The following is a 27,697-nucleotide window of genomic DNA, read 5'->3' on the forward strand; positions in this document are numbered from 1 at the left end:
TGTAAGTATTCCATAGTCCTAATTAGGAAAGAAAATAATCTGCCTAAGTGAGAAACATAATGGTTACATTTCAAGAAAGTGTTGGCCTATACGTGGCCTGTGTTAATCATATGAAAAGCAAGTAGATTGCTTTGTGTATATGTTTAAAGCATGTTTTATTAAAAACAATAACTTTTTCCAAACCTTTCTACAGCTAAGATAGAAGAAAATAAACAAATGTTAACTGGTTTCCTCATGATATAGAACTAACTTTTTTTTTTTTTTTTTTCTTTTTTTTGAGACAGAGTCTCCCTCTGTTGCCTAGGCTGGAGTGCAGTGGCTCAATCTTGGCTCACTGCAACCTCTGCCTCCTGGATTCAAGTGATTATCCTGCCTCTGCCTCCCTGAGTAGCTGGGACTACAGGTGCACATCACCTCGCCTGCCTAATCTTTTTGTATTTTTAGTAGGGACGGGATTTCACCATGTTGGCCAATCTGGTCTCAAACTCCTGACCTCAGGTGATCCACCCACCTCGGCCTCTCAAAGGGCTGAGATTACAGGTTCAAGCCACTGTGCTCAGCCAGAACTAAGTTTTTATTTGCTAATTAATCTTAGCTTTTTCCATTTGTCAGTTTCTAAAATTAATATGTCAAAGAGAAGTTCTGCAGGGGCATAATTTGGAACATATGAAACTGCAAGTATTTTTAATACCTTCAAAATCCTTTGTGACTTAGACAATATTTATTAATAATCTTTGTATTAATGGTAATATTCTAGGTAAAAATTAATACTTTTCTAGTGTCTAAAATGGTTATGTAATTTTTAAGCAATGAAAGCTATCTATCTATAAGGGTGATTTCCCTAGATACCTTTTTTAATGTTGGTTGTTCTAAATCAATATTTATTTTTCTTTTATAATGTTTACATACAAGCATTTTCTTCCTAGAGGATTCCCCTCCCCATTCTCTTTCCCTCCTAAAGTAGAGATTTTGAAAGTTTTTACTGCATCTTTTGTGGGATATGTATAATATTTGGCAGATGATACTTTTAAATGACAATAACAATAGTTATTTTTCAGAGAGAGGAATCAAGATAGCCCTGCAAATTCAATGTAGTTGTTAATTCTCTGTATTCTTATTAATAAGATTCATTCATTTATTTATCAAATAGCTATCAAGGGCATTATATGCTGGACATCAATTTAGGTGTTTAGGATACATTAAGAGTTCAAAAAAGACAAAAATCCCTTCCCTCATCAACTTTCATTTTAGTAGGGGAAACAATACATAATAAACATAATAAATAGTAAATGACATGGTATGTAGGAAAGTGATAAGTGTTATGGGAAAATCAGAGGAAAAAGGGGATAGTGAATGCTGAGGGAATGTGGGTTGCCATGGAGATGGAGTGGTTAGTATGTGCTTCGTTAGGAAGCTGTCATATGGATAAAGATTTTGAAAGAGATGTATGAGTTACCAACTGCTACATAAAAAACTACCCCAGAACTCAGTGGCTTAAAACAATTAAACATTTGTTCACTCATGAATCAGTGGATCTGTTAGTTCTTAGTCTTGGCCGGGCTTGTTTTTTCTCTGTAGGGGTTGCTCACACAGTTATGGTTAGTTATAGGTTAGCTGGTGGCTGGCTTTGCTAATCTTGGCTGGGTTCTCTCTCATGTATGAAGTCCCAGCTGGGATAACTTGACTCGGCTTCATATGATCTTTAATAATCCTTCAGTAAACTAGCCTGGACCTGTTCTCTTGGTATAACAGGGATCTGAAAACAAAACAAAACAAAACAAAAGTGGAAGCACAATAGAATCTCCTGAGGTCTGGGCTCAGAAGCAGCACAATGTTACTTCGTTATATTCTGTTGCTCACAGAAAGTCACAAGGCAAGTCCAGATTCATAGGCTGGGGAAATAGACTTGATCTCTTGATGGAAAAGCTGCGAAGCCACATTGCAAAGGGCTGTGGATACTGGGGGGAACAGCCATTTTTGCTGTCTTCCACAGAAGGCAAGGGAGTAAGCCTTCTGGGTGTATGGTGCTGGAAGGGATGGGTGAAGATGGAGGAGGTTGCAGAGCATTCCAGGTAGAGAGAATGCTCTGTGCAGAGGCTCTGTGAGAGTGTACTGGTGTTAGAAGAACAGAGGCTAGAGTGTCTCAAATGAAATAAGTGAGGAGAGAGTTGTAGGAGATGCAACTGGGGAGAAACAAGGACAAAATCAGGAAGAGGTTTCTTTTTGCCATAATTAGGACTTGGGCTTTTAATCAGAGAAATGAGGTTTTCCCTTCATTTTTTGTGAGATGTTTTTCCTCATATATAAGGTCAAGATTTTCTCTTAATCTTTCATTTTCAGCAGTTTGAATGTATGTCTAGGTAGTTTTTGTTGTTGATGCTATTGCCTGGGTTTTTTGTTTTTTGGTATTTATCCTGCTTGGGGTTCTCTGAGCTTCTTGGATTTGTGGCTTGTTGCCTTTCATTATTTTTAGAAAATCCTCTGCCTTATTTCTTCAAATATTTCTTCTACCCCCTTTCTTCTTCTTCCACTTGTGTGGTACCTGACATCTCTTCCTTCTCTGCTCCACCACAGGGTCAGCCAGTGTTTGCATCTCATCTCTCCTGGGAAAGATCTGTCTTTCCTTGGATTTTAAGCTTATAGTTGCCCTGCAACCCCAGCTCTGATGGGATCAAGAAAAGTTATGATGTTGTAGTTCATTAACTTTTTCTTATTGTTAGGAAAGGAGCAATATTCTCCCAACTCTCTGCTCCATTAGAGAGTTTTGAGTAGAAGGCAGGACATAATCTGACTTATGTTTTAACAAGAGCGATTAGGTTACTGTATTGAAAGTAGATGGAAGGATATGCAGGTGAAAGTAAGGAATCCAGCTGGGACATTATTGTAGAATTCTAGAAGAGGACTGGGAATGCTTTGAACCAGGATATAGGTGGGAGAGGGGGTAGTAGAGATTCTGGGTATATTTTGAAGGCAGAACCATAGGATTTCCTAAGGATTGGTCTTGGTATGTGAGAGAAGAAAAGAGTTAAAGAAGATTCCAAGATTTTTGACCTGAGCAACTGGAAAGAATGAGTTACCATTAACTGAGATGGACAGCGTTTTAAAAAAAGATTAGGGAAGTTCAGTTTTGGAAATAGAAATCCAGGTAGAAATGTTAAATACACAGTTAGTTATATGGGTCTAACATTCAGAGGAAGGATCCTAAAGATATAAATTTTGGGGTTGTCAGCACATAGATATCTGACATCTCTTCCTCCTGTGCTCAACCACAAGTAAGCCAGTGCTTAAATCCTATTTCTTTCTGAAAAGTCTGTTTTTCCTTGGATTTCAGGCTAATTGGTTGCCCTGCAACCTCAGCTTTTGATGAGTTCAAGAAAAGTTATAATTTTTAGAAAGTGAGTATATAGAAAATGTTTCTCACTAGGTCGCTGTATTTAGGTTTGTGCCTTATTGCAAAAGCTATCATGTTTGCATATAAAAATGGAATATGGGCTGGGTGCGGTGGCTTACGCCTATAATCCCAACACTTTGGGAAGCCCAGGAAGGTGGATCATGAGGTCAGGAGATCAAGACCATCCTGGCCAACATGGTGAAACCCCGTCTCTACTAAAAATACAAAAATTAGCTGGGTGTGGTGGCACACGCCTGTAGTCCCAGCTACTCGGGAGGCTGAAGCAGGAGAATCACTTGAACTCTGGAGGTGGAGGTTGCAGTGAGCCGAGCACACCACTGCACTCCAGCCTGGGTGACCAAGTGAGACTCTGTCTTGAAAAAACAAAAAAGGAATATGTATTTCTAGAGAAAATATCCAAGAAGAAACTAGTAACTTCTTTTTTATATAGGAAAGAATAGATAGTGATTGCTTATTTTAAGGTGTTTGGGCTTTTTTTTTGTTTGTAGGAAAACCATCCCCTTGGTTATCCGTTGATACTGCCTTGTATATTCTCAAGGAAAATGAGAGTCAAGCAAATCTACAGCTTGTGTGTTTTACCGAACTACGAAATAGAGAAGTATACATATTTATTTTCTAATGTTTAATTTTAAAATATAGTATGAACTGCAGTTTGGGGAAAGTATGTTTCTACATTTTATTTTTTAAGCTTTTATATACCTTCCAATTAAGGTATAAACAGCACTTAAACACTACAGATATTATGTTTTTAATTTAATCACATCAAATTAAATTAAATTAGTTAAAGTAAATATTTAATTATAAAGAATTTTTTCTTGTTTGCTGTGATTTCTTAAGAATTAAGGATAGGAGCTGGGCATGGTGGCATGCACCTGAAGTCCCTGCTACTTGGGAAACTGAAGCAGGAGGATTACTTGAGCCCAGGAGTTCAAAGCTGTATTATTCTATGATTGTGCCTGTGAATAGCCACTGCACTTCAGCCTGGGCAACATAACAAGACCCTGTCTCTAAAAAAATAAATTAAATAAAGAATTGAGGATTGGTTGGCAAGTTTGAGTCTTGGCTTATACCTTTTAAGTTGTATAATATTGTACCTTACTTTCATCTTTTCTAAACGCCCTGATGCCTCACATGTGAACATTTGATATACTCAATAAAAAAAGTTGATGCCAGTACATTTTTTTCCCTAAATGCAAGCAATTCAAGACTTTGGAAAAGTTGCTGTAGATGTTTGTCTTACTTATATTACTACTGCAAAACAGAAAAACTTTAAGATTACTATCAGGCTTGACTTATTTTATAGGGTTCAAAAATAGATTGATATGAAAAAATGCTTTTAAATGTTTTTATATGTTGCCCATGGGGTTCTTCTGATCTTTTCTAATTATGTATTTACTCAAAGGCCAAATATGTGAGGCCGATACATAAATGTGGCTATTTATTTTATGAGGACTACAAAATACATCTGCTACACAACAACAGAAATAATACTATTCAAGGGCTTACTGCAATATCATATTTAATCTTTATATAGGCTCAATGACAGACAGACATTTCCCTGATAGAATGTTATATAAAAGTCTTTATTGTAGGCTTCCTAACAGATAAGAATAGGCAAGAAACAAATAAAATTGGCTGAAGTTAATGTTTTGAATAAACTCTTCTTCAGAACTGACTACAAAGTAAGCATTGTCTAAAAGAATATCTGTTTCCACTTTGTTTTGGGTAAAATTACTTTCTTATGGGATTGCATGTATAAAAAAATTAGTATATAGCAAAACTATAATAAAGTTTGCATGAGTTTCTATTTACCTCTTTATAGGCGTCTGTTTATCTGTAATATGTTATATTTACAAAGGATTTTTTATTTGTATTTATACTTTCACAATTATTTTCTTATAGATGAGTTTTGTGCCCATGAAAAAACTTTCCATTTGCCATCCACAGTGGCAATGCAAAGTTATATGTGGGCATAAGGAAGGATCATGGGATAATATATATTAGGAAGCAGTGAGATCTGGTTTTTCACTCCTGAGTCCACATCTGGTCAATTTCAAAGGTTATGCTTTTGAAAGGATGGATTTGGTAAGCATTTAGTCCTTTTTTTTTTTTTTTTTTTAGACGGAGTCTCACTCTGTCGCCAGGCTAGAGTGCAGTGGTGCAATCTTGGCTCACTGCAACCTCTGCCTCCTAGGTTCAAGCGATTCTCCTGCCTCAGCCTCCCAAGTAGCTGGGACTACAGGCACGTGCCACCATGCCCAGCTAATTTTTGTATTTTTAGTAAAGATGGGGTTTCACCATGTCGGTTGGCCAGGATGGTCTCGATCTCCTGACCTCATGATCCGCCTGCCTTGGCCTCCCAAAGTGCTGGGATGATAGGTATGAGCCACCGTGTCTAGCCTTATACCTGGGTTTTAAAAGGAATTTTTGGACATAATACCTGAAAGGATTCTCTTGGGTTAGTCTGTGCTGAAGGGCACTTAGCTATTATACACAACTAAGAATTCCTTAGATTTAATATATTTAACAGAGACAGCTGCTAGCTTTTATAGGAAGCCTTTGGGCTCCAAAAAGCTCTTAGGAAGTACATAGACAGATACCATTTGCTTTCTTTCTTTCTTTCTTTTTTTTTTTTTTTGAGACAGAGTCGTGCGCTATTGAGTACAGTGGCACGATCTCGGCTCACTGCAACCTCCACTTCCGGGGTCAAGTGATTCTCCTGCCTCAGCCTCCGAAGTAACTGGGATTATAGACGCCCACCACCATGCCCGGCTAATTTTTGTATTTTTAATAGAGGCGAGGTTTCACCATGTTGCCCAGGCTGGTCTCAAACTCTTGACATCAAATGATCCACCCACCTCAGCCTCCCAAAGTGCTGGGATTACAGGTGTGAACCACCATGCCCAGCCTGCTTTCTTTTATAGAACTGGAGAATAAAATGTTTTCCTATACAGATGTTCTGGTACTCATGATAAATATCCAACATTTGATAGGAAACAGAATTTCATATAAAGCTGATTTATTTGGGATTCTGCATCTTTTTTTATAGTCCATATTACATTTAAAAAAGTAAAATTCCAGTGCTTTCATCCAAATAATTGAACTCTTACAAATGTGGTTAATTTATACAATAGTGAACCATTTCAAAATATATTTAATTTTTATTTTATGTCATTGAAATCTGATTTAGAAATCATATATTTATATTTGAATCAAATTAGGAAACCATAATCTAGAATATTATTACTTTTTTTTAAAGGAGCTCAGTGTTCACATTAAAAAATTACCCTATGATTTATCTTTGCTTTCTGTTGAGGGTATTTGCATCACAGATATTTTTGAAGATTATTGGGGAAGATTTAGAAGATAATATAACTTACCTGTTACAGTTTTAGGCATTTGTTTCAAAAATATATAAAGGACTACTATATCTAGTGATCTCATAATGAGATTACCATTAATAAAATGAATTTGAAACCTGTAAAAAGATTGATAGAACTGTAATAGATTTTGTAAATATTGATTTAAAAATTATTTCTAATGTGTCCCTTTCAGAAGAAATATTAAAAGCTTTAAATTAAAAGATGAAAAGATTAAGACTGATGATTGTTTTGTTTCATTGTTTTGAGAAAAGGTGTTTGGATGGACTGGTGAACTAGGACCTGGAATTTACTGGTTAATTCCTTCCACAACTGGCTGTAGGCTGAGGAAAAAAATAAACCCAGTAACAGATGAAGCCCAACTTGTATACAGAGATGAAACAGGGAAATTATTCCTTACAAAGGAATTTAAGTAAGTTTTGTTTATTAATGTTAGAATTATAACATCTAGGCTGGATAGATATTAATAGCCTGTGTTACTCCCTTTCCTTTGGCCAGCTTCCACCCCTGTCCTCAGATTCTAATTCACCAAGTCAACTCTTGTGACAAGCTGTATGAACTTGGAGGATGTTCTGCTGAGTTAAATAAGCCAGGCACAGAAGGCTAAATACTGTATGATCTCACTTATATGTGGGAGCTTTATTATTATTATTTTTAATAGAGACAGAGTTTTGCTGTGTTACCCAGGCTGGAGTACACTGGCACAATCATAGCTCACTGCAGCCTCAGACTCTGGGGCTCAGGTGATCCTCCCACCTCAGCCTCCTGAGTAGCAGTAGCTGGGATTACAGGTGCTTGCCAGCATGCCTGGCTAATTTTTTTTGAAGAGATGGGAGTCTTGCTATTATGTTGCCCAGGGTGGTCTCAAACTCCTGACCTCAAGCGAGCATCCTGCCTCAGCCTTTCAAAGTGCTGGTATTGTAGGTGTGAGCCACCACACCCAGCCTTATATGTGTGACCTACAAAGTCAAACCCATAGAAACAGAGGGTAGAAGAGTGGTTATAGCAGCTGGGAGTGGTGGGGGGGTTGGGGACAGGTTGGTGAAAGGATACAAAATTTCAGTTTGATAAGAGGAATAAGTTCAGGAGATCTGCTGACAATATGGTGATTGTAGTTATATATTGGATCCTTGAAAATTGCTAAGAGAATAGATATTAAATGTTCCCGCTAGAAAAAAGGATGATAAATATGTAAGATAATGGATATGTTAATCAGCTTGATTTAGTCATTCCACAATGTATACATATATCAAAAAATCACATTGTACACCATAAATACATATATCAAAACAAAACAACTCATCCTCTGAGCATCTGAAAATGTTCCTCCATTTGCAGATCTGGGATTGTCATTTACTTCTGGGTTCCACACATTTGGCAAGTCAACTTCAGTCAAACATCTACCAATTTCTCCCTATAGGTAGTGAGGAAGAAGAAAGCAGATTGGAGAAAGGAAAAAAGAAGGGAACTACTACTATTCATTGAGTTCTTACTATGCATTGAGATACTGCGGTTTCTCTAGAAGCTTTTTTTATCTCATCTAATACTGGACTGAACCAAAACTGTATTTGGATACATTAACTTTAGTTTAAAGAAATTGTATAACATTCCTTTTGAATGTTATCCTCATAGAACCCTTCTTCAGTGTAGTTGCCTTAGTGACAAGAAATAACTAACTATTTTTATAATTTTAGGTCTACTTTATCAGATATATTTGAAGTAATTGATTTAGATGGAAATGGTCTTCTTAGCCTTGAAGAATATAATTTTTTTGAATTGAGAACAAGTGGTGAGAAATGTGATGAAGATGCTTGGGCTGTCTGCAGAGGTAAGCACTTTTCTTTTTCTTAACAGATGTATAAAAATATATATATATAGCACATTTTCATCTCTAAGAAATAAACTTCTCCACGATATATTATTATAGCATTTAGGACAGTTTGAAAATAGTAGCATTGTTTGTAAATGCTAACATTTATTTTTCTTAAATTGGTAGTTGGTATAATACTCAACTTAAAAGAAAGTGTGAATTACTTAATCATAATTTCAGTTTTGAGCCTCTACTCTTTGGGGTTTAGAAGACAAAAAACTTGTCCTTGCGCTTGATACCACTGGGCCTGAAGTGGTCAAGAGCCACAAACTGTGACCAGGAGAGGGCAGCAAAAAGCCAAAAAGCTAGAGGTTTACTTACAAATTAAGGTTTCCAGGAAGTTGTTTATATCATACATGTTAAAAATTCTTCAATGCTTTTCGTATTTGAGTTGAATTTAAAAAGTCCATCTATGGAAATATTGAAGCCAAAATGCCAAGGTGGACAAAGAAAATCACTGAGAATGAGGCAAAGTCAGTTATCACTTAGAAGGAGTCTGAGAAGACGTACTTGCATATTTAAGCCAAAGACTGCAAGGTCAGAGGGAAAGCCAAAAAGCCATAGCCAACTATAGATCACAGAACAAGAGGTGTGAGGAGATCAGAATGCAGTCAAGAGAGATTAACTCACGTTTGCTTTCACTGGGATAGTAATGTGTGGATCTTAAAATGGTCTAAGCTTGGCAAAGTGAGCCAGGTTGGGAGTCTGTTTACCTAGACAGCAAGTAGGGTAGAAGTATATTATTTATATAAAGGAATCTTTCAGTATTTCTCTTTTAGCTGAAAGTTAATATAATCAACAACAATACATGTATATTGATTTATAATATTAAACTTTGATTAATAAAATTCATAATATACATGAGTATTATCTATAGGAAGATGTAATTATCTTGTAACTTTAACAATATAATCTTTTAATTGGCACTAGAGAACATTCTATAAGAGTGAATTTGTGGCTTTCTGATGGTAAAGTTGGTGATAAGTAAAATTCTAATTTAAAAATTTAGTTAAATTGGCAGAGTTGACGGTTAACATTTTTTGAGAGCTTACCATCTACCATGTACCAGCTGCTGCTCTATGCACTTCTACACGCCAAGTCTATGAAGTAGTACTTTATTATTCTCACTTTATAAATCAGGAAATAGAATTAGAGGTTAAGTAACTTGACCAAGGCTACACAGCAAGAAAGTTTCACAAATAGGCTCCAGAACTTTGAACTCCATGCTATCGAAAAGTCTCCAAGAGTTACTGACTTAGAAAATGATTTGGAGGAATGTTTACTTTACAAACAATAATACTGCAAAGAAATGAGAGCTTTTAAGGTTTTAATGTTTCCCCTGAATAATAAGAAAATGTACTGTTTATCTGTAAGATTATTTTAATAAACTTTTTTTATACTTAAAGATGCTTTTATTTTATTTTGTTTATTAATAAACTTTATTTTTAGAGCAATTTTAGGTTTACAGAAAAACATAGGCTGGGTGCTGTGTCTCATGCTTATAATCCTAGCACTCTGGAAGGCTAAGGTGGGAGGATTACTTGAGGCCAGGATTTCAAGACCAGCCTGGACAACAGAACATATTGTCTCTTAAAAAAAAAACCAAAAAACATTGGCCTGTAATCCCAGGATTTTTTGAGTCTGGGGTGGGTGGATCACTTGAGGTCAGTAGTTCAAGACCAGCTTGGCCAACATGGTGAAACCCCACCTGTACTAAAAATACAAAAATTATCCAAGTGTGGTGGCAGGTACCTGTAATCCCAGCTACTTGGGAGGCTGAGGCAGGAGAATCACTTGAGCTTGGGAGGTGAAGGTTGTAGTGAGCCGATATCATGCCACTGCACTCCAGCCTGGGTGACAGAGTGAGACTCTGTCTCAAAAAAAAAAAAAAAAAAAAAAAGAAATATATCCATATATTCCTCCTCACCCTCACCCACAAGTTTTCCCTATTATTCACATCTTGCATTTGTATGGTACCTTTGTTACAATTGATGAGTGAATATTGATACATAATTATTAACTAAAGTTCATAGTTTACATTAGGTTCACGCTTTTTGTTTGTTTAAGATAGAGTTGCTCTGTTAGCCAGGATGGAGTGCAGTGGTATGATCTCGACTCACGGCAACCCCTGCCTCCGGGCTCAAGTGATCCTCTCACGTTAGCCTCCTGAGTAGCTAGGACTACAGGTGTGTGCCACCACACCCAGCTAATTTTTGTAATTTTTTGTTGAGATGAGTTTCACCATGTTGCCCAGGCTGGTCTCAAACCCCTGGAGGGTTCACTCTTGTCTTGTATAGGTCTATGGATTTTGACAAATATATAACGTCATGTATCCACCATTACAATATCATACACAAAGGACTATCCTTTCTCCATTGAATTGCCTTTGCTCCTTTGTCAAATATCAGTTGAATATATTTGTGTCAGTCTATTTCTGGGCTCTCTATTCTGTTCCATTGATGTATTCATCATTCTTTCACCATTACCACACTATCTTGATTACTGTAGCTTTATAGTAAGTCTTAGAGTCAAGTGTTAATAAATTTTTAAAAAATTAATGAGGATTGAGAATTTTAAGTTTTAAAAGGTAGATTAGTTTTTGATAGTCTCTATAGTACAGTATCTAGATATGTTTTTTAATGTATTTATATTATATATCAAATAATCTTTTTCATCTTGCTTTTCTACATAGTAGCTCTAACCTTGATTTTTGTGTTACTGTTTCTCTTCACGATTGAATTTAATCTGCATTTATTTTTTTCCCCTTAAAAAACATGAATAACTTTCAACTCTAAACTTTTTTTTTTTTTTTTTTTGAGACAGAGTCTCGCTCTGTCATCTAGGCTGTAGTACAGTGGCACAGTCTCAGCTTACTGCAACCTCCGCCTTCCGGGCTCAAGTGATTCTCTGCCTTAGCCTCCCGAGCAGCTGAGACTACAGGTGTGTGCCAGCATGCTGGGCTAATTTAATTTTTTGTATTTTTAGTAGAGACGGGGTTTTGCCATGTTGGCCAGGCTGGTCTCGAACTCCTGAGCTCAGGCGATCCACCTGCCTCGGCCTCCCAAAGTGCTGGAATTACAGGCATGAGTCACTGCGCCTGGCTTCTAAATGTTTTAAGCTATTAAATCAGTCAGCCAGTTTTAGACAGTTATGTCTCTGCTGCTTTTCTCACAATAATGCATACAAAAGAGATGCTATCTCAAATAAAAGTACCCATTTCCCTTGGGTATATTATAGATGGGAGTTGGGAAATAAAATCTTCCCTGTTGTAGGATAGCTAATAAAATATCCATAATAAATAACTACTTATTATCCATCTTACAGACAAATTCAGGAATTATACATGTCTAGATACTTCTAGGTAAATTTAGTTTTGTTCGTAATTAGTGTTAAAATGGGCATAGACTTACCTGGGAAAATGTGGTTGATTCATGGATTCCAAAGTGCTCCCCATTATCTATCTGTCTTTCAAGACTCAGGGACAATTTAGCTAAAATTAGAGGAATCAGGCATATAGTAATCTTAAATATGACACTATTTATATCTTTATTTCTGAAACCCTAGTAGTTTGGGGAGTATTATATCAAATTCATCCAGTTTCTGCTGACTTTAAGTGGCAAATACATATGAAGCATTTTATATAACAATGTATGCTCTAAATAGGCAGGCAGATTGGAATTTATCCAGAAATATTACAGTTTCCTCTAATTTTAGAATATATTTGCTCTATTTATAATTTCAGGATTTGTTGAAAAACGAAATTGTGTACTATGATGTATCTATGCTGAGTTATGTTTTGAGCCATTTTTATTCCACTTCTATACTGCTCATAGATTCATAGGCCTCTTTTAAAATAAATATCTATGAATAATAATATATCATAGACATTTTATTAAAGTTATGAATTTTTAAATTATGTAAGAAAAAACTTTTGCTTGTTTAAACAGATAATTTTGATACAAAGAGGAATGAACTAACAAGACAAGGATTTATGGATTTGAATCTAATGGAAGCTAATGATCGAGAAGGAGATCCTTGTGACCTTTGGGTAACTCTACACTCTATGGGCTACAATAAAGCTCTGGAGTTGACAGAGGTAAAGTATTCTTAAAGTTTTGCCAGTGGGTTTAGTGTACATAATATTTTACTTTATGAACATTTTCCTGACATATAACTTTTGAATTGGGCACCCACATCTTTGAACTTTAGTATATGAATGAATCCTGGGTGCAACAACATGTTTCTGTTAGTTTATACAAGTTCTTGTTCTCACCTGAAATTTAGTTACTGCCAACATTAAAATAATTCAAAGACAAAAGAGTTTAAACACATAATATGCAAGAAAAAATTTGATATTAAAAAAATTAAAATTGGAAAAGGCAATTTGAGTTACTAAAGTCTCATTTATATAGGGAAACAATTTGTCTTAACAGTGTAAAGTCTCTCTTAGAATAAGGAGAATGTATCTGTATTACACCTTGGATTTCTGACCTTTTATAAAGGGTACTTTTGGGGTTAATATTTGTAAAATACTTGGAACAGTGGCTGGCTCATACAAAGCACTGTGTATGTATCAGCTATCATCATCATTATTATCATTAACATGATAGGTATAGAAGTTGAATAGGACTCATAATAAATCATGGGGTAATAAAAATTTAAAAATTAGGTCTTCGTTAAATTATATATATATATATTTTTTTTCTTTCATGCAACAAATATTTATTGAACATATATATTTTTTAAAATTTGAGACAAGGTCTTACTCTGTCACCCTAGCCGGAGTATAGTGGCACAATCATAGCTCACTGCAGCATCGACCTCCTGGGCTCAAGTGAGCCTCCTGCCTCAGCCTTCTGAGTAGTTAGGACTACAGGTGCATGCCCCCATGCCCAGCTAATTTTTTAACTTTTTTTTTTTTTTGTAGAGATGGGGATCTCACTGTTTTACCCAGGCTAATTTCTATATTTATATGTCAGATTTAAAATACAGAATTTAAGAGTTTCCATTTCAGGCCACAAGTTAGATAACAATACATTTGTTTATACTCTTAAAATTAAAAATAGTGTTTGTCCTTTTTCCGTACTTTAATCAACTTAGGAGAGCAATACTAACTTTGACAAATTTTGTTTTAGATACATTTAGACTTTGGTTTCATTTCTAGTTTTGACATCATTCAAGACCTTCATTAACCTGCTTTCTGAGAGGTTCTCTATTGTTTTCCCACTTTTAGAAATAGGAGGTGAATAGTTACAGTAACTATTTATATCCTACTTTAGCCTAACAGTCAATGACTCCCACATTTTTACCATATGTAAAATCAGTATCTAATCTATGAACAATATTGATTGTGCTACCCATGTTGTTGTTTAATAGGAAAATTAGTTAAGAGCAATTTAACACTTTTTACTGCAGTTACTGATGTCATTTACCTTTGAAACTATAAGCAAGAAGGATTTCTGAGCTAACATTTAATTTAATTTAAATTTTATTTATTTATTGAGTAGATAATATATTTGTATCATTTAAATTCAAAAGGTAAAAAAAAATACAGTATACATTGGAAAGTATCAATAGATGATGATCAGACTGCCACTCAGGAACTGAAATAAAAAGACAAAGCTGAATTTATTGCTTACTATAAAGGAGAGCTATGCTGGCCAGGCACAGTCTCTCCACTAAGAGCAGAATGCTCACTTATATAGGGTTTGGGGGAAGCATGGAATTCAAGGATTGCCTGGCTTTTAGAGGCGTAAATGAGTTAATAGTATCTGTGGAAGCACGGTTACTTGGATGAGACTGTTGATTAGTTGGCACTCAGCAGTGTATTTACGCATGTGAATCCATCTCTGATTGCCTGACTTTCAAAAGTGAGGAGCTGATACTGGTTGCCTAACATAAGTATGTTAATTGAAGTAGAGCTGTTCCTGATCAGTTGAACAGATTTAAAACCTTTTTTCTTACTAAATTTCTTTATTGTTTCTCATTAAATTCTTATTACTTATTTCTTTATTTTTCCTTATTAAATTCTCTAATTTAGGCTGTAGAATTATAGATTACACATTCACTGTATCAGCCTATGAAGATCCTCTGTTAAAGAGCAATATAACTTCTTTATAAGGGCATTGCCTCTTTATCACTGTAACTGAATAGTTGCTCTTTTACTGAATTTGATAGGTAAAACTTACATGTTTAGTTTTGCCCCTTTTTTTTCTTTTCTGTTTTCCTTTTTAAAATAGAATTTCATGATATTAATTTCTTTCTAGATTCAGAACTGGGAGAATTTACTTTCTTTTTTAAAGTTTAAGCACTACATGACTTTCTATTTCCCTTTCTTATGGATTAACAGGTAGTTGAGAGCTAAATATTGTGCTAAATTTAAGTAGCATCCCATAATCTAGGTTTTATTATTACAGTCTTCCCCATCTTCCTTATCACATATATTGTTAATAGTTTTACAATGAATAATTTACAGTTAATAGTTTTCTTGCTTGTTGTTTGCTTCCTATATTAAGTTAGTGGGATAAAGAAAATAAGTAAATAAAACACCAAGCCCATGAAAAGAAAAAATAATAAAACTATAGGGCAACTCTTTTAGAGGTGATAAGATTTTAATTTAAAAATTTTAGAATGTGCAAAAATCACTAGTATTCCTATATACCCACAATAGTCAGGTTGAGAGCCAAATCACGAAAGAACTCCCATTCACAATTGCCACAAAAAGAATAAAACACCTAGGAGTACAGTGAACAAGGGGGGCCAGCAATCTCTACAAGGAGAACTACAAACTACTACTCAAAGAAATCAGAGATGACACAAACAAATGGAAAAATATTCGATGCTCATAGATAGGAAGAATCAATATCATTAAAATGGCCATACTGCCCAAAGCAATTTATAGATTCAATGATATTCCCACGAAACTACCATTGGCATTCTTTACAGAACTAGAAAAAAATATTTTAAAATTCATATGGAACCAAAAAAGAGCCTGAATAGCCAAGGCAATCCTAAGCAAAAAGAACAAAGCTGGAGGCATCACACTACCTAATTTCAAACTATACTACAGGGCTACAGTAACCAAAACAGCATACTACAGGGCTACAGTACTACAGGGCTACAGTAACCAAAACTGGTACAAGAACAAACATATAGACCAATGGAACAGAATAGAACATTCAGAAATAAGACTGCACACCTACACCTGTTTGATCTTTGACAAACTTGACAAAAGCAAACAATGGGGAAAGGATTCTCTGTTCAATAAATGGTGCTGAGATAACTGGCTAGCCATATGCAGAAGATAGAAACTGGACCCTTTTCTTACACCATATACAAAAGTTAACTCAAGATGGATTAAAGACTGAAATGTAAAATCCAAAAGTGTAAAAACTCTGGGAGACAACCTAGGCAATACCATTCAAGACATAGCCATGGGGAAAGATTTCATGGTGAAGATGCCATAAGCAATTGCAACAAAAGCAAAAATTGACAAATGGGATCTAATTAAATTAAAGAGCTGTGCAGCAAAAGAAACTATCAACAGAGTAAATAGACAACCTACAGAATGGGAGAAAATTTTTGCAAACTATGCATCTGACAAAGGTCTAATATCCAATATCTATAAAGAACTTCAACAAATTTACAAGAAAAAAAATTCCATTAAAAAGTGAGCAAATGAACAGACACTTCAAACGAAGATATACATGCAGCCAACAATCATATGAAAAAAAGTTCGACATCACTGATCATTAGAGAGATGCAAATCAAAACCACAATGAAATACCATTTCACACCAGTCCGAATGGCCATTATTAAAAAGTCAAAAAACAAAAGGTGCTGGTGAGATTGTGGAGAAAAAGGAATGCTTATACACTGTTGGTGCGAGTGTACATGAGTTCAACCATTGTGGAAGACAGTGTGGTGATTCCTCAAAGACCTAAAGACAAATATTTAACCCAGCAATCCTATTACTGGATATACACCTAAAGGAATGTAAATTGTTTTATAAAGACACATACACATGTATGTTCATTGCAGCACTATTCACAATAGCAAAGACATGGAATTAACCTAAATGCCCATCAGTGGAAAACAGGATAAAGAAAATGTGGTAAATATACACCATGGGATACTATGCAGCCATAAAAAAGAATGAGGTCATGTCCTTTGCGGGGACATGGATGGAGCTGGAAGCCATTATTCTTAGCAGACTAATGCAGGAACTGAAAACCAAATGCGACATGTTCTCATTTATAAGTGGGAGCTAAATAATGAGAACACATGGGCACATACAGGGGAACAACGTACACTAGGGCCTATCAGAGGGTGAAGAGTACAAGGAGGGAGAGGATCAGGAAAAATAACGAATGGGTACTAGGCTTAATACCTGGGTGATGAAATAATCTGTACAACAAACTCCTATGACACATGTTTACCTGTGTAACAAATCTGCACATGTACCCCTGAACTTAAAAGTGTAAAAAAAAAAAAGAAAAAAAATTAGAGAATATGTTTTAACATGGACCTTTTAAGATGTTTTACTTTCAGTGAATATTCAAATATTGATCCTCTTTGGTTGAATAAAACTGATAGCCATGACTTAAAAATGGCAGAATATTACCAGAATTTACTAGTACTGAACAAATAAACCTTTAAAAATGTCATACTCATAATTATTGTAAATAATCTTTAAAAATTTTTACAGAGGTGATGTGTATGAAAAATCAACCCAGGTCTTCTTTTCAGTGCAATGATTTTTCATTCTACTATTTCTTTTAAAAAGGCAAATTTATTATTGCCAAAGGTTGAAGTTGATTAAAATATTTTTAAAAACAAAAATTTCTGTTTATGGTCTACTAAAATTAACTTCAGACTTCTTTCTTTTATTTCCTTAAAAGATGACCACCAATTTGTGAATTTATTCAGTTATTCAACAAATACTTATTGAATACCTACTATGTGATAACTGCAGGAAAGAGGCACTGAGGATACAAAGATGAATAAAATAGTCAAAGGTCCTGCCCTTATGAAATTTATATGCCACGGAGAATGATTAATTAATTAAAATTATATCGGCCAGGCGCAGTGGCTCACGCCTGTCATCCCAGCGCTTTGGGAGGCCGAGGCAGGCGGATCACCTGAGGTCAGGAGTTCAAGACCAGCCTAGCCAACATGGCGAAACCTTGTCTCTACTAAAAATACAAAAATTAGCCGGATGTGGTGGCGGGCACCTGTAATCCCAGCTACTCGGGAGGCTGAGGCAGGAGAATCACTTGAACCCAGGAGGCAGAAGTTGCAGTGAGCCAGGACCACACCACTGCACTGCAGCCTGGGCGACAAGAACAAAACTTCATCTCAAAAAAAAAAAAAAATTTCCAAGGTGTTCTGAAACAGCTCAAAGGCTGAAGTAGAGAACAGAAAACAGTGGGGGAGTGAGGGAGATTGAAGTGGCCAGAGCAGATCCCTCTGCGGAGGTGGCACTTAAGCTTTAACCTGAAGTGGGAGGACAAGGTACCCATGTGAAAATGCATGAGGATAATCTTCCAAGTGGAGAGAACACTATGTATGAAGGGCTTCATTTGCTCTAGGATCTGAAAGATCAGGATAGCTGATGCATAGAGACACAGGAGACCAGGTTGGATGGAGAGGCAAAGGCTCTTTATCACGTTGGCTTCTTACCACATTGTAGGCTGTGGTAAAAAGACTAAGGTAGATCTTAGAAAAATTTCATTCTGAATGCAGAAAATATTTTTAGGTCTCATATTTTAAAGGTGTTTTTAGATTAAACTTTAGTCAGTGCTCTGTGTCCATGCAGTAAGCTTCGATTGTAAATGTAATAATTTCTTTAGAACTGTTTGATGAATTCTTTCTGTAGCCCTCACCTTAGAAAAGATAATTAAATAACATGGTATTTGTTAGCATTGAACCAAATGGAGAGATGGTATTATGGCTTAAAGAAGGTAATGTATTACTGGTTTGCTAGAGGTTATTCTTTTCTTTTCTATGAACATTATCAGTTAATATTCTATTAAAAAGTCAGGATTTCATGCTTGCTTATTACTCAATTCATAGTACTAAAATTTTCCTCAAAGTATATTAGAAGGACAAGCTGGAAGGTGTAGCATATCTTCTTATATGGTAACATATTAATAATTTATTTAAAATTCTATCAAAAGGCTAAAACAAGATTTTTTTTTTTCCTATCAGGCATGTCCATTTGTCATTGATATCTATGCAGAAAAATGCAAGCCAAAAATCAAAGCTGTCCATATGGAGGCATGTAGTGGACAACTTGAGAAGGCCATTTGTAAATCTGTTCTTAGCAAGGGTGATGCCAAAGTAATGGATGGCTATGAAAATATAATCGTGCATACTTACAGTTGTGACACCTGGATAACGTCAGTTATTGAAAACAAGGTATCAATTATGAGGTGGTTTTCCTCATTTTGCTGTAAAGCTTACTAATAATTCCTTGCTCTATTCCTACGTGGTAATTAAGTATCCCATCACATTTATCATGTTTATAATGTATAATTATTTTTTCTTCTCAGGTTTCTAACTCAAACTGGGAGTGATAATTTTTATATGGTTTTTAAAGGTTTCTAATTTTTTTCTCTTAAAATATTAGGAAAATTAAACATTTGGGTATCAATGCGAATAGAGCACAATCTGGATACAAAGTATTTTATTTAGTTTGTTTCTAAACATTTTTACATATACATAACTATTTAAATAATAGATATCATGTTTTAAAGAAATATTATAAACAAAGAAAAAAATTTCAACCCAGCTTTTTACACTAACCTTGCAGAGATCCTATAGATTATCATTATTTAATCTAACTAAATGTATTCTACTGTCCAATACCCACTTTCATCAAGCTGATTATTTCTACCTTTGGCTCTCTTCCCTGCTATTAATACTATTGATATTACAGGTCAAGAGAATAAGAGCATAAATTCTTAGTCAGAAATATCCAGTTCTCTAGAAATTATAAATTTTCATAAAACTTTATATAAGATGGCTAGGTGCTCAGTACTGTTGACTTATTTCTTTTAGGTGCTAGGTGAGCCATATTTTTATGCCTGCCATAAATTTCTTAAAATACTTAAAATTTGGTGGCATTTTTAGTCAACCTGAGAATATATTATGTAACTATTTTAGTCACAGTAGGAGCCACCAGAAAATGTAAAATTTGATCTCTGTGTTCAAGGAGTTTATGGCCTATAATTGGAAAGACAAAATTAATACTCTCGAAAGACATCAGAGAATAATTAAACGTTACATAATGTAATACTGTTTGTGTGTGTGACAGGAGTTTCATTCTGTTTCTCTTGTAGTTGTTAATTTGAACCATAGAAGTTGGGGAAGGATTTGTTATGAGGGGGAAGGGAACTGTGATATGGGATTCGAGCATTGAAGGATACTAGGATTTAGATATGCAGACAGACAGCCTTTAGAAGCAGGGGAAACAGTGTAAGGAGAAACAAGGGGAAGGGTATATATGAAGTATAAAGGAAAGAGTGAGAATATCTGCTTTGCAGAAATGGACAGCTTTATTTGAAGGAGGATTAGGAGGTAAATAACATACAGAATGGATCCAAATTATATATGTTATCTTGAAAACGAGATAGAGGAGTTTAAACTTGATTAACTAAGCTTGGGTCCCCACCTAGTAGATTGCAGTTTTCAAATGGACCAATCGTGCCTCAGAGGGTGATTCCTAGAATCCATCATGGTTCCCTTTCTGCCCTCTATATTTTATTAGGGTTAAAAAGGTGAAGGGAGTCACACTACCTTACCCCAACTCCTCTGTTCTGCTATCAACTATTAGTTCTCAATTCTCTGCCTCTGTTTTCCTCAAGGAAAATTCAACTCTCTTCACCAAAATGTGATAAAAATGCTAACATTTTACACCTTATTGTGTGCCAGGCATTTACTTCTCACAACAACCCTATGAGATAAGTGCTATTCTCATTTTACAAACAGGAAACTGAAGCACAGAGCAGTTAAATAACTGGCAAATGATTACACAGCTAAGTAGTAGAAGACTTGAGAAATAAATTCAGATAGTCTAACATTATACTACCCCCTTAGTAGTCATTAGGGTATGATCGCAGATTCTTACTAGGGGAATAGTTTGATTCCTGCATATTTCCCATTTATCAGCGTCATTCTGCTTTCCCTTGTTCCCTGTCCATCCTAGAGGCCATTGTCTATTATCTCAGTTATCACTTCTTCCAAAAAGTCTTCCTTGAAACCCCAGTCCAAGCTAATGTTCATCTTCTGTGTTTCTATAGATCCTTCTAAATTCCTCTATTACAAGACTCAGCAGTGTTCTGTAATTGTCATTTTATTTGTCTGTCTCCCCTAGGGTGTGAGCTAGGAGTCAGTAATTCTATCTTTTATCTCAGTGCACCTAGACTCTAAAACAATGCCCGATACAAAGTTGATAATAAATATATTTATATATTGTGAATGAAGGAGTAAAAAGATGTTTTAGACACATTAGTTGGAAGGTAGTATTAAAATGAATGGAAGTTGAAAAAACTAGAGATAACAACAAAAGAAACAGACTATTGCTATCCTAAGTCAAGGATGAAATAATGTGACCCTAGTATCCATAATACCCTGGGAATGAAGATTAAAAGGTGAGTAAATTTAAGTCACATTTAAAAGAAAAAGTTTATATAAATGGTGACAAATTGGAAAGAAAATGAGAAAAAGTAACAGAAACAAAGTTGAAAGAAGCAGCCAAATTGTATAAATTTGTAGTGCACTATATGATGTTAAAACAGAATTTCAGGGTTTATTCTGAGGCTTATATTTGTCTGTAATTAAAGAAAGGACTAGCAACTTATGAAACTTTTTTTTTTATAGTCAGATGAGAAAGTGATTATTCACATCAACAATGAGCTAAGTAAAAACTGCGTAAACAACAGAGGACTCAACATATTTGCAGTAGAAGTGGGACCCAAATCTACAATGGTAATGTATTATTTTCTAATTAAAGCCTTTTGTTTTATGTCTTTGAAAAAAATTTCCTATTAATGCTATGAGTAAACATGTAGATACAAAATGGAGTGGAAAATTATTTTAAGTATATTTGTATCAGTATCATTCTACACTCAGAGACAGGAGACTTTGGTTCTAATCCAGTTCTGTCACTGTTTGTTTGAGTGACTATGGGAAGTTCATTTACTTCTATGTTCCAGTCTCTTTAAATGTAAAATTAAGATAATATCACTAGGCTGGACGCAGTGGCTCACGCCTGTAATCCCAGCACTTTGGGAGGCCGAGGCGGCTGGATCACCTGAGGTCAGGAGTTCGTGACCAGCCTGGCCAACATGGTGAAACCCCGTCTCTACAAAAATACAAAAATTAGCCAGGCGTGGTGGCAGACGCCTGTAATCCCAGCTACTCAGGAGGCTGAGGCAGGAGAATCGCTTGAACCTGGGAGATGGAGGTTGCAGTGAGCCGAGATCACGCCATCGCACTCCAGCCTGGGCGACAAGAGTAAGACTCCGTCTCAAAAAAAAAAAAAAGATAATGTTACTAGTTTTATGTACTTCACAAAGTTAATGTAAAGATTAAAATGATGTACATGAAAGTAGTTTTTTACATCATATAGAAATGTAAAGTATTAATAAGAATTTTGATAACCCAAAATGCTTTTTATCTGCATTATTAAGATTTTCTAAAGTATCCTGAGAAGGAAAATGCCTCTGAGTTTTAGATAAGTAAGTAAGTCAAGAGCTAGAAAACAGCTATAGTTCCAGTGTTAGCAGAACTCTGGGTTTCTGATTTAGCCAGGAGTTCAAAGGCAGGGACAGATCAATAGAGCTACCTACTGGGCAAGTGAAGGGAGAAAGGAAAAAGCTTCCTATTCTTACCCTTTCTATTTCCATACTGTCCATTAAATCCTAAAATATTCCGGAACAGGATAAAGAGATTATCTTTTCTGTTTCTCCAATTAAGATTTTAGAAAATGCTCTAGGCTTAGCAAGGAAAGGATATTTTCTCCTCTTTCTACCACTCTACCCACATTCACACACACCAACTGACAGCTACTATATTAGGGTAGAATTTAGACTGGATTATCCTGTTAGACCTCAGATCATAGATTGCTAGTCTCTGCTAAGGACAAATATTGTAGAATTTTATCTGTACAGGGATATTCTCATACAAGGCCTAGAAACGTTGTCCTATTTAAAAATTAGCCAAAAATAACAATATATAAAAAGAGAATAAAAGCTTTCTATTTTTATATGCAGGTTTGTCAACATGTAATGCCTCTGAATGAACGACAAGAATGGATATATTATTGTATATATTCTCTTATTTCTTAAATAATTATACTTAGAACTTACCAAACTAAGAATTATTTCAGATTTAGCCTGTTATTTATTAAACAACTAAATGCTACTTAATTTAACTGATGTACCGAAATAATAATCTATTCAATTTATATGCATTTTCATTTTATGTCAATGCTATGTACCTTATTATTAAAATATACGTAATGCTTTCATTGTGTAGTGTTCTTATTTAGTAGGAAATCTAAGCACATTTTATTTTTGAATAGTTAAGTCAATAAAATTATGGGTAAGATTTTTTAAAGTAGTATTCAACACATTCGGCAAAATCCTCTATACTTTAGGTTTTTGTACTCTTAAAAACAAAACAAAACAAAACAAAACAAAAACTGGCCAGGTGTGGTGGCTGATGCCTGTAATACCAGCACTTTATGAGGCTGAGGCAGGAGGATTACTTGAGTCCAAAAGTTTGAGTCTGCAGTGAGCTATTGTCATACCACTGCACTCAAGCATGTCTCTAAAAAAGATAAATAAATAAAAGGTAAATACAAAGTAGCCATTTAGTTTTCCTATCACACAAAAGAAATTAAAGCAAAATTTGGAAAAATTTATTTTTATGTAAAGAAGCCAAAATCTAATGACAATAGTAGGAATATTTTGTTCTAATAGTAAACTTTCATGAATTTATTTGTGGATTGCTTTTAATTAAATATATTATGAAATAATAGGAATTAAATTTATGTTACATTTAATAAAGAAGTACAGGGTATGAACAATTATATTAAACAATTCATAACTGTATGACAATATCAGTAACAGAATACGTGCCAGTAAATTTCAGCTTTTGAAATATCAATACCATTATGGCAGTATATTATTTTTGTACCCAGTACATATTAGCACATAGTTTAGATGTCATTTGGGTTTTTAACCCTTGATTTAGCTATCCATAAAATGGGTTATCATCTAGCAGTTTGAATTCTTCAGATGATGTGTCTTTAAAAGTAATGAAATGTGAAAACATTTTATTAATTGCTAAATGCCTTGTAAGTCTAATAAATGTGATCATATATTCTATTTCACAACGTATTGAGTTACAAGAAATTAATTACCTGGCTGTGATACTAAAAGCATACAATGAAATTGTTATCTATGTCCCAAATTGTAAAGGAGTTTTTATAATAGGACGACAGGTGACATATAGTGGTATACTGGATCATAAAAACTCAAGAAAAGGAATAATGAGCATTTAAGACTTACCTTCCACCACTGTCATCACTTAGACGTATCAGGCCTTTTCCCCACCTTTTCATTACTCACTTATTACAGGGAAAAAACAAACATACTGTCTTAATCATTCTATTTTCAACTAGTCACTAGAAAAGACAAAGATATTTTGTTTCAAATTAAACTTTCTTCCAAGTAAATGAAAACCCAAGGGAATCAGCTATATAATGAATACAAACTAGGTTACATTTTTTTTTTTTTTGTATCTTTAAGTAAATTACTTTTTGAAGATTACTTGAGCACTGTGGTACTAGAATATCCAGAAAAACTTAATTCAAGTCCTCAAATACTTGACTCATAGGTTGGTAGTAATTCTGTAACCCCCCAAATATAATTGATTGACATGTAAGAATGTTTTCTTTAAGTTTGTGTGGTGCTTCCTTTTTTCAGGGCAGTTTTGCACAGATTGACCATGTTATTTTCAAAGGTAATTTTGCATATGGTTTAATTTTAAAAGCACATTATCCAGCCTTACTAAAAAGACATCTAGATGGGCTGGGCATGGTGGCTTCTGCCTATAATCCCAGCACTTTGGGAGACTGAGGCCAGAGGATTGCTTTAACTAGGAGTTTTTGGGACCAGCCTGAGCAACATGGCAAAACCCTGTCTTTACAAAAAATACAAAAATTAGCCAGGAGTGGTGGTGCACACTTGTAGTTCCAGCTACCCAGGAGGCTGAGGTGGGAGGATCACTTGAGCCCGAGGCAGAGGTTGCAGTGGGCTGAGATTACACCACTGCACTCCAGCCTGGGTGACAGAGTGAGGCTCTCTCAAAGAAAAAAAAGACATCTAGATGTGTCAGATCTCTTCTGTGTTCCAGATTCCATCCCTGCCTGTCTCCTCAGTGTGCCCATTAAAACTCCCCAGGGAACGAATTTTATCTACAAACATTCCCTCAGTATTGGCTTTCCCCCATTATTATTTATACATATTTGAGACTCTTTAAGAAGCCTCTCATTCCCCATCTCTTTCTATCATCTTATTTCTGTCCTCCCTGTCACAGCAAAGGGACATGAAAAGAATTGTTCACATTGTTATGCCCACTTTCTTGACTCCCACTCACTGTTTCCACTGAGTTACCAAACAGTGGTTGCTCCCTCCCAGGACATCAATAACTTTCTTGTTATTAAATCTGGAGGATATTATAAAGTCTCCCCTCCAGTGTTAGACATTGTTGATCTTTTGGAGACACCACATTCTTCAGATTTTCTTTTCACCTTTGACTATTTTTTTTCACCCAAACTTCTATATTCTCTCAATTTCCACATCTCTCCTACCTTTGTATGTAACATTTCCTTTTTGCCTCCCTGTCCCCTCTTCTTCCTCCAGACATCAGTGAATATGTCACTCTTCCCAAAAATCCTTTCCTGATTACTCTTCTGACCAACTACTTTGATGGTACTAACACTTAGTACTCACCCTTTGGTGTAGCACTATCATATTTGAATTGGTGTTCATTTATCTGTACCTTTGACTAGGTTGAAAACAGAAGAGTTAAAACCTAGCATATACCATAGAAACTGTAATAGATATAAAATGAATATTGGAAAGATAGTTGGATAAAATGAGTAGAAAATTAAAATGAATGTACATGTATGAATATTTCTGAGTTCTTTAGCATATTTATAAATTAAAACTAGAAATATAAAAATTAAATCTTATTACTATTCAATTCTCTTTACCCAGATGTTTTTATTTCATTAGCAAATTAAAAAAAATTTATCTAACATGCAGTTTTAAGTTATAGACTTACATGATCACTGTAACTCCTTCCAACTTTAATGTTTTATAGTTCTAATATTTTAAAACAAATTTAAAGGTTAAGTATCAAGTACTGTTTTTTATATATATATATATGAGCCATGCCATATTCTTATTTAGTAATTTTGTTGATTTTACATTAGATATTGGGGTAGAAATTTTTTTGAAAAAGTCAATGGCCTTCTTTTAAAATCTTTTTGATTTAGGTTAAATATGAAGCAGAAACTTAATGTATACTACACTAATATTTTGAATATAACCCAGGAAAATGGATGTGTATTTCCGATTTTGGCCACCAGAGGGTGAGCATATTATTTTATTTATTAGAGAGATGGATAGTATTATATTTCTCTGCACTGTGTTAGGTCCTTTATGACTTCTAAGACTACTTTTGGCAAACTGTATTGGCCACTATGGCTATATGCATATCCAGGCATATAACACCCATTTTTGTTGAGACAGAGTCTTGCTCTGTCACTCAGGCTGGACTGCAGTAGGTGCGATCTCAGCTCACTGCAGCCTTGATTTTCTGGGCTCAGGTGATTCTTCCACCTCAGCCTTCCCAGTAGCTGGTACTACAGGCCCGCGCTACCACGCCCAGCTGGTTTTTTTTTTTTTTTTTTTTTTTTTTGTTGTTGTTGTAGAGGCAGGGTTTTGCCATGTTGCCCAGGCTGCTCTAAAACTCCTGGGGTCAAGCAGTTGGGTGCCTTGGCCTCTCAAAGTGCTGAGATTGATTACAGGCATGAGACACAGACCCCAGCCACCACTCATTCTTATTAGAGAACATATTCTAATCTATAACGTGGATACTAAGCCTTCTTCTCATTACTAATGAGTCTTCATGAGTTTGCAAGTTTAAAAGCATTCAAAATTAGCCCTGCTATCTTTACGTAGTCTTATAAAGCCTATCTTTGATGCTTAGCCTAGCTTAATTTCTGGGGGAAAAAAGAACTGTGTAATGATTTGAGGAAAAATAAAGCACATAGTGGACCTGATTTAGAGGATATAGATGAGATTCACGTGGTAAGGTAATGTGTGAGCCAGGAACTCCAGGAATCATTATTGAAAGTCTGAGGGGTAGGCCAGACACGGTGGCTCACGCCTGTCATCTCAGCACTTGGGAGGCCGAGGCTGGCAGATCACTTGAGGTCAGGAGTTCGAGACCAGCCTGGCCAACGTGGTGAAACTCTGTCTCTACTAAAAATATAAAAATTAGCTGGGCGTGGTGGCAGGCGCCTGTAATCCCAGCTACTTGGGAGACTGAGGCAGGAAAATCGCTTGAACCCTGGAGGCAGAGGTTGCAGTGAGCTGAGATCGCATCATTGCATTCCAGCCTGGGCGACAAGAGCGAGACCCTGTCTCAAAAACAACAACAACAACAACAAACAAAAAATAACAAAGTCTGAGGGGGGCAAAGAACTTTGGTTGGTTTTAAGTGTCTGTACTTGTTACCCATGGCTAGTACTATGTAAGGAAATGAATAAGATACCCTCAATTCTTATGAGTAATTCACAAGCTGCCTATATTTGTGATATTTGACCAAAGTCAGTTTGTACTTTAATAATAAGTACTCTTGGTCGGGCGAGGTGGCTCATGCCTGTAATCCCAGCACTTTGGGAGGCCGAGGTGGGTGGGTCACCTGAGGTCAGGAGTTCAAGACCAGCCTGGC

At 35.4% G+C, this 27,697-nt stretch overlaps 1 protein-coding gene across 3 annotated transcripts in view; it reads left to right on the top strand.

Moving 5' to 3' along the window:
• Positions 1-27,697, top strand: part of EFCAB7 (EF-hand calcium binding domain 7) — a 59,248-nt gene that overhangs the window by 23,302 nt on the left and 8,249 nt on the right. The window contains exons 8-14 of one of the 3 annotated variants that reach the window (XM_011988940.1): positions 3,901-4,010; positions 7,047-7,204; positions 8,487-8,620; positions 12,610-12,758; positions 18,872-19,081; positions 21,545-21,652; positions 22,939-23,195. In XM_011988940.1, coding sequence (XP_011844330.1) covers positions 3,901-4,010; positions 7,047-7,204; positions 8,487-8,620; positions 12,610-12,758; positions 18,872-19,081; positions 21,545-21,652; positions 22,939-23,013 — 944 coding nt within the window. In that variant the 3' untranslated portion in view covers positions 23,014-23,195. Of the gene's footprint in view, positions 1-3,900; positions 4,011-7,046; positions 7,205-8,486; positions 8,621-12,609; positions 12,759-18,871; positions 19,082-21,544; positions 21,653-22,938; positions 23,196-27,697 lie in introns of those variants that run through there. The other 2 variants (XM_011988939.1, XM_011988941.1) reach the window with 2 other exon arrangements.

This window comes from Mandrillus leucophaeus, unplaced genomic scaffold (assembly GCF_000951045.1).
Source record: "Mandrillus leucophaeus isolate KB7577 unplaced genomic scaffold, Mleu.le_1.0 Scaffold341, whole genome shotgun sequence".
Taxonomy (NCBI): Eukaryota; Metazoa; Chordata; class Mammalia; order Primates; family Cercopithecidae; genus Mandrillus; species Mandrillus leucophaeus.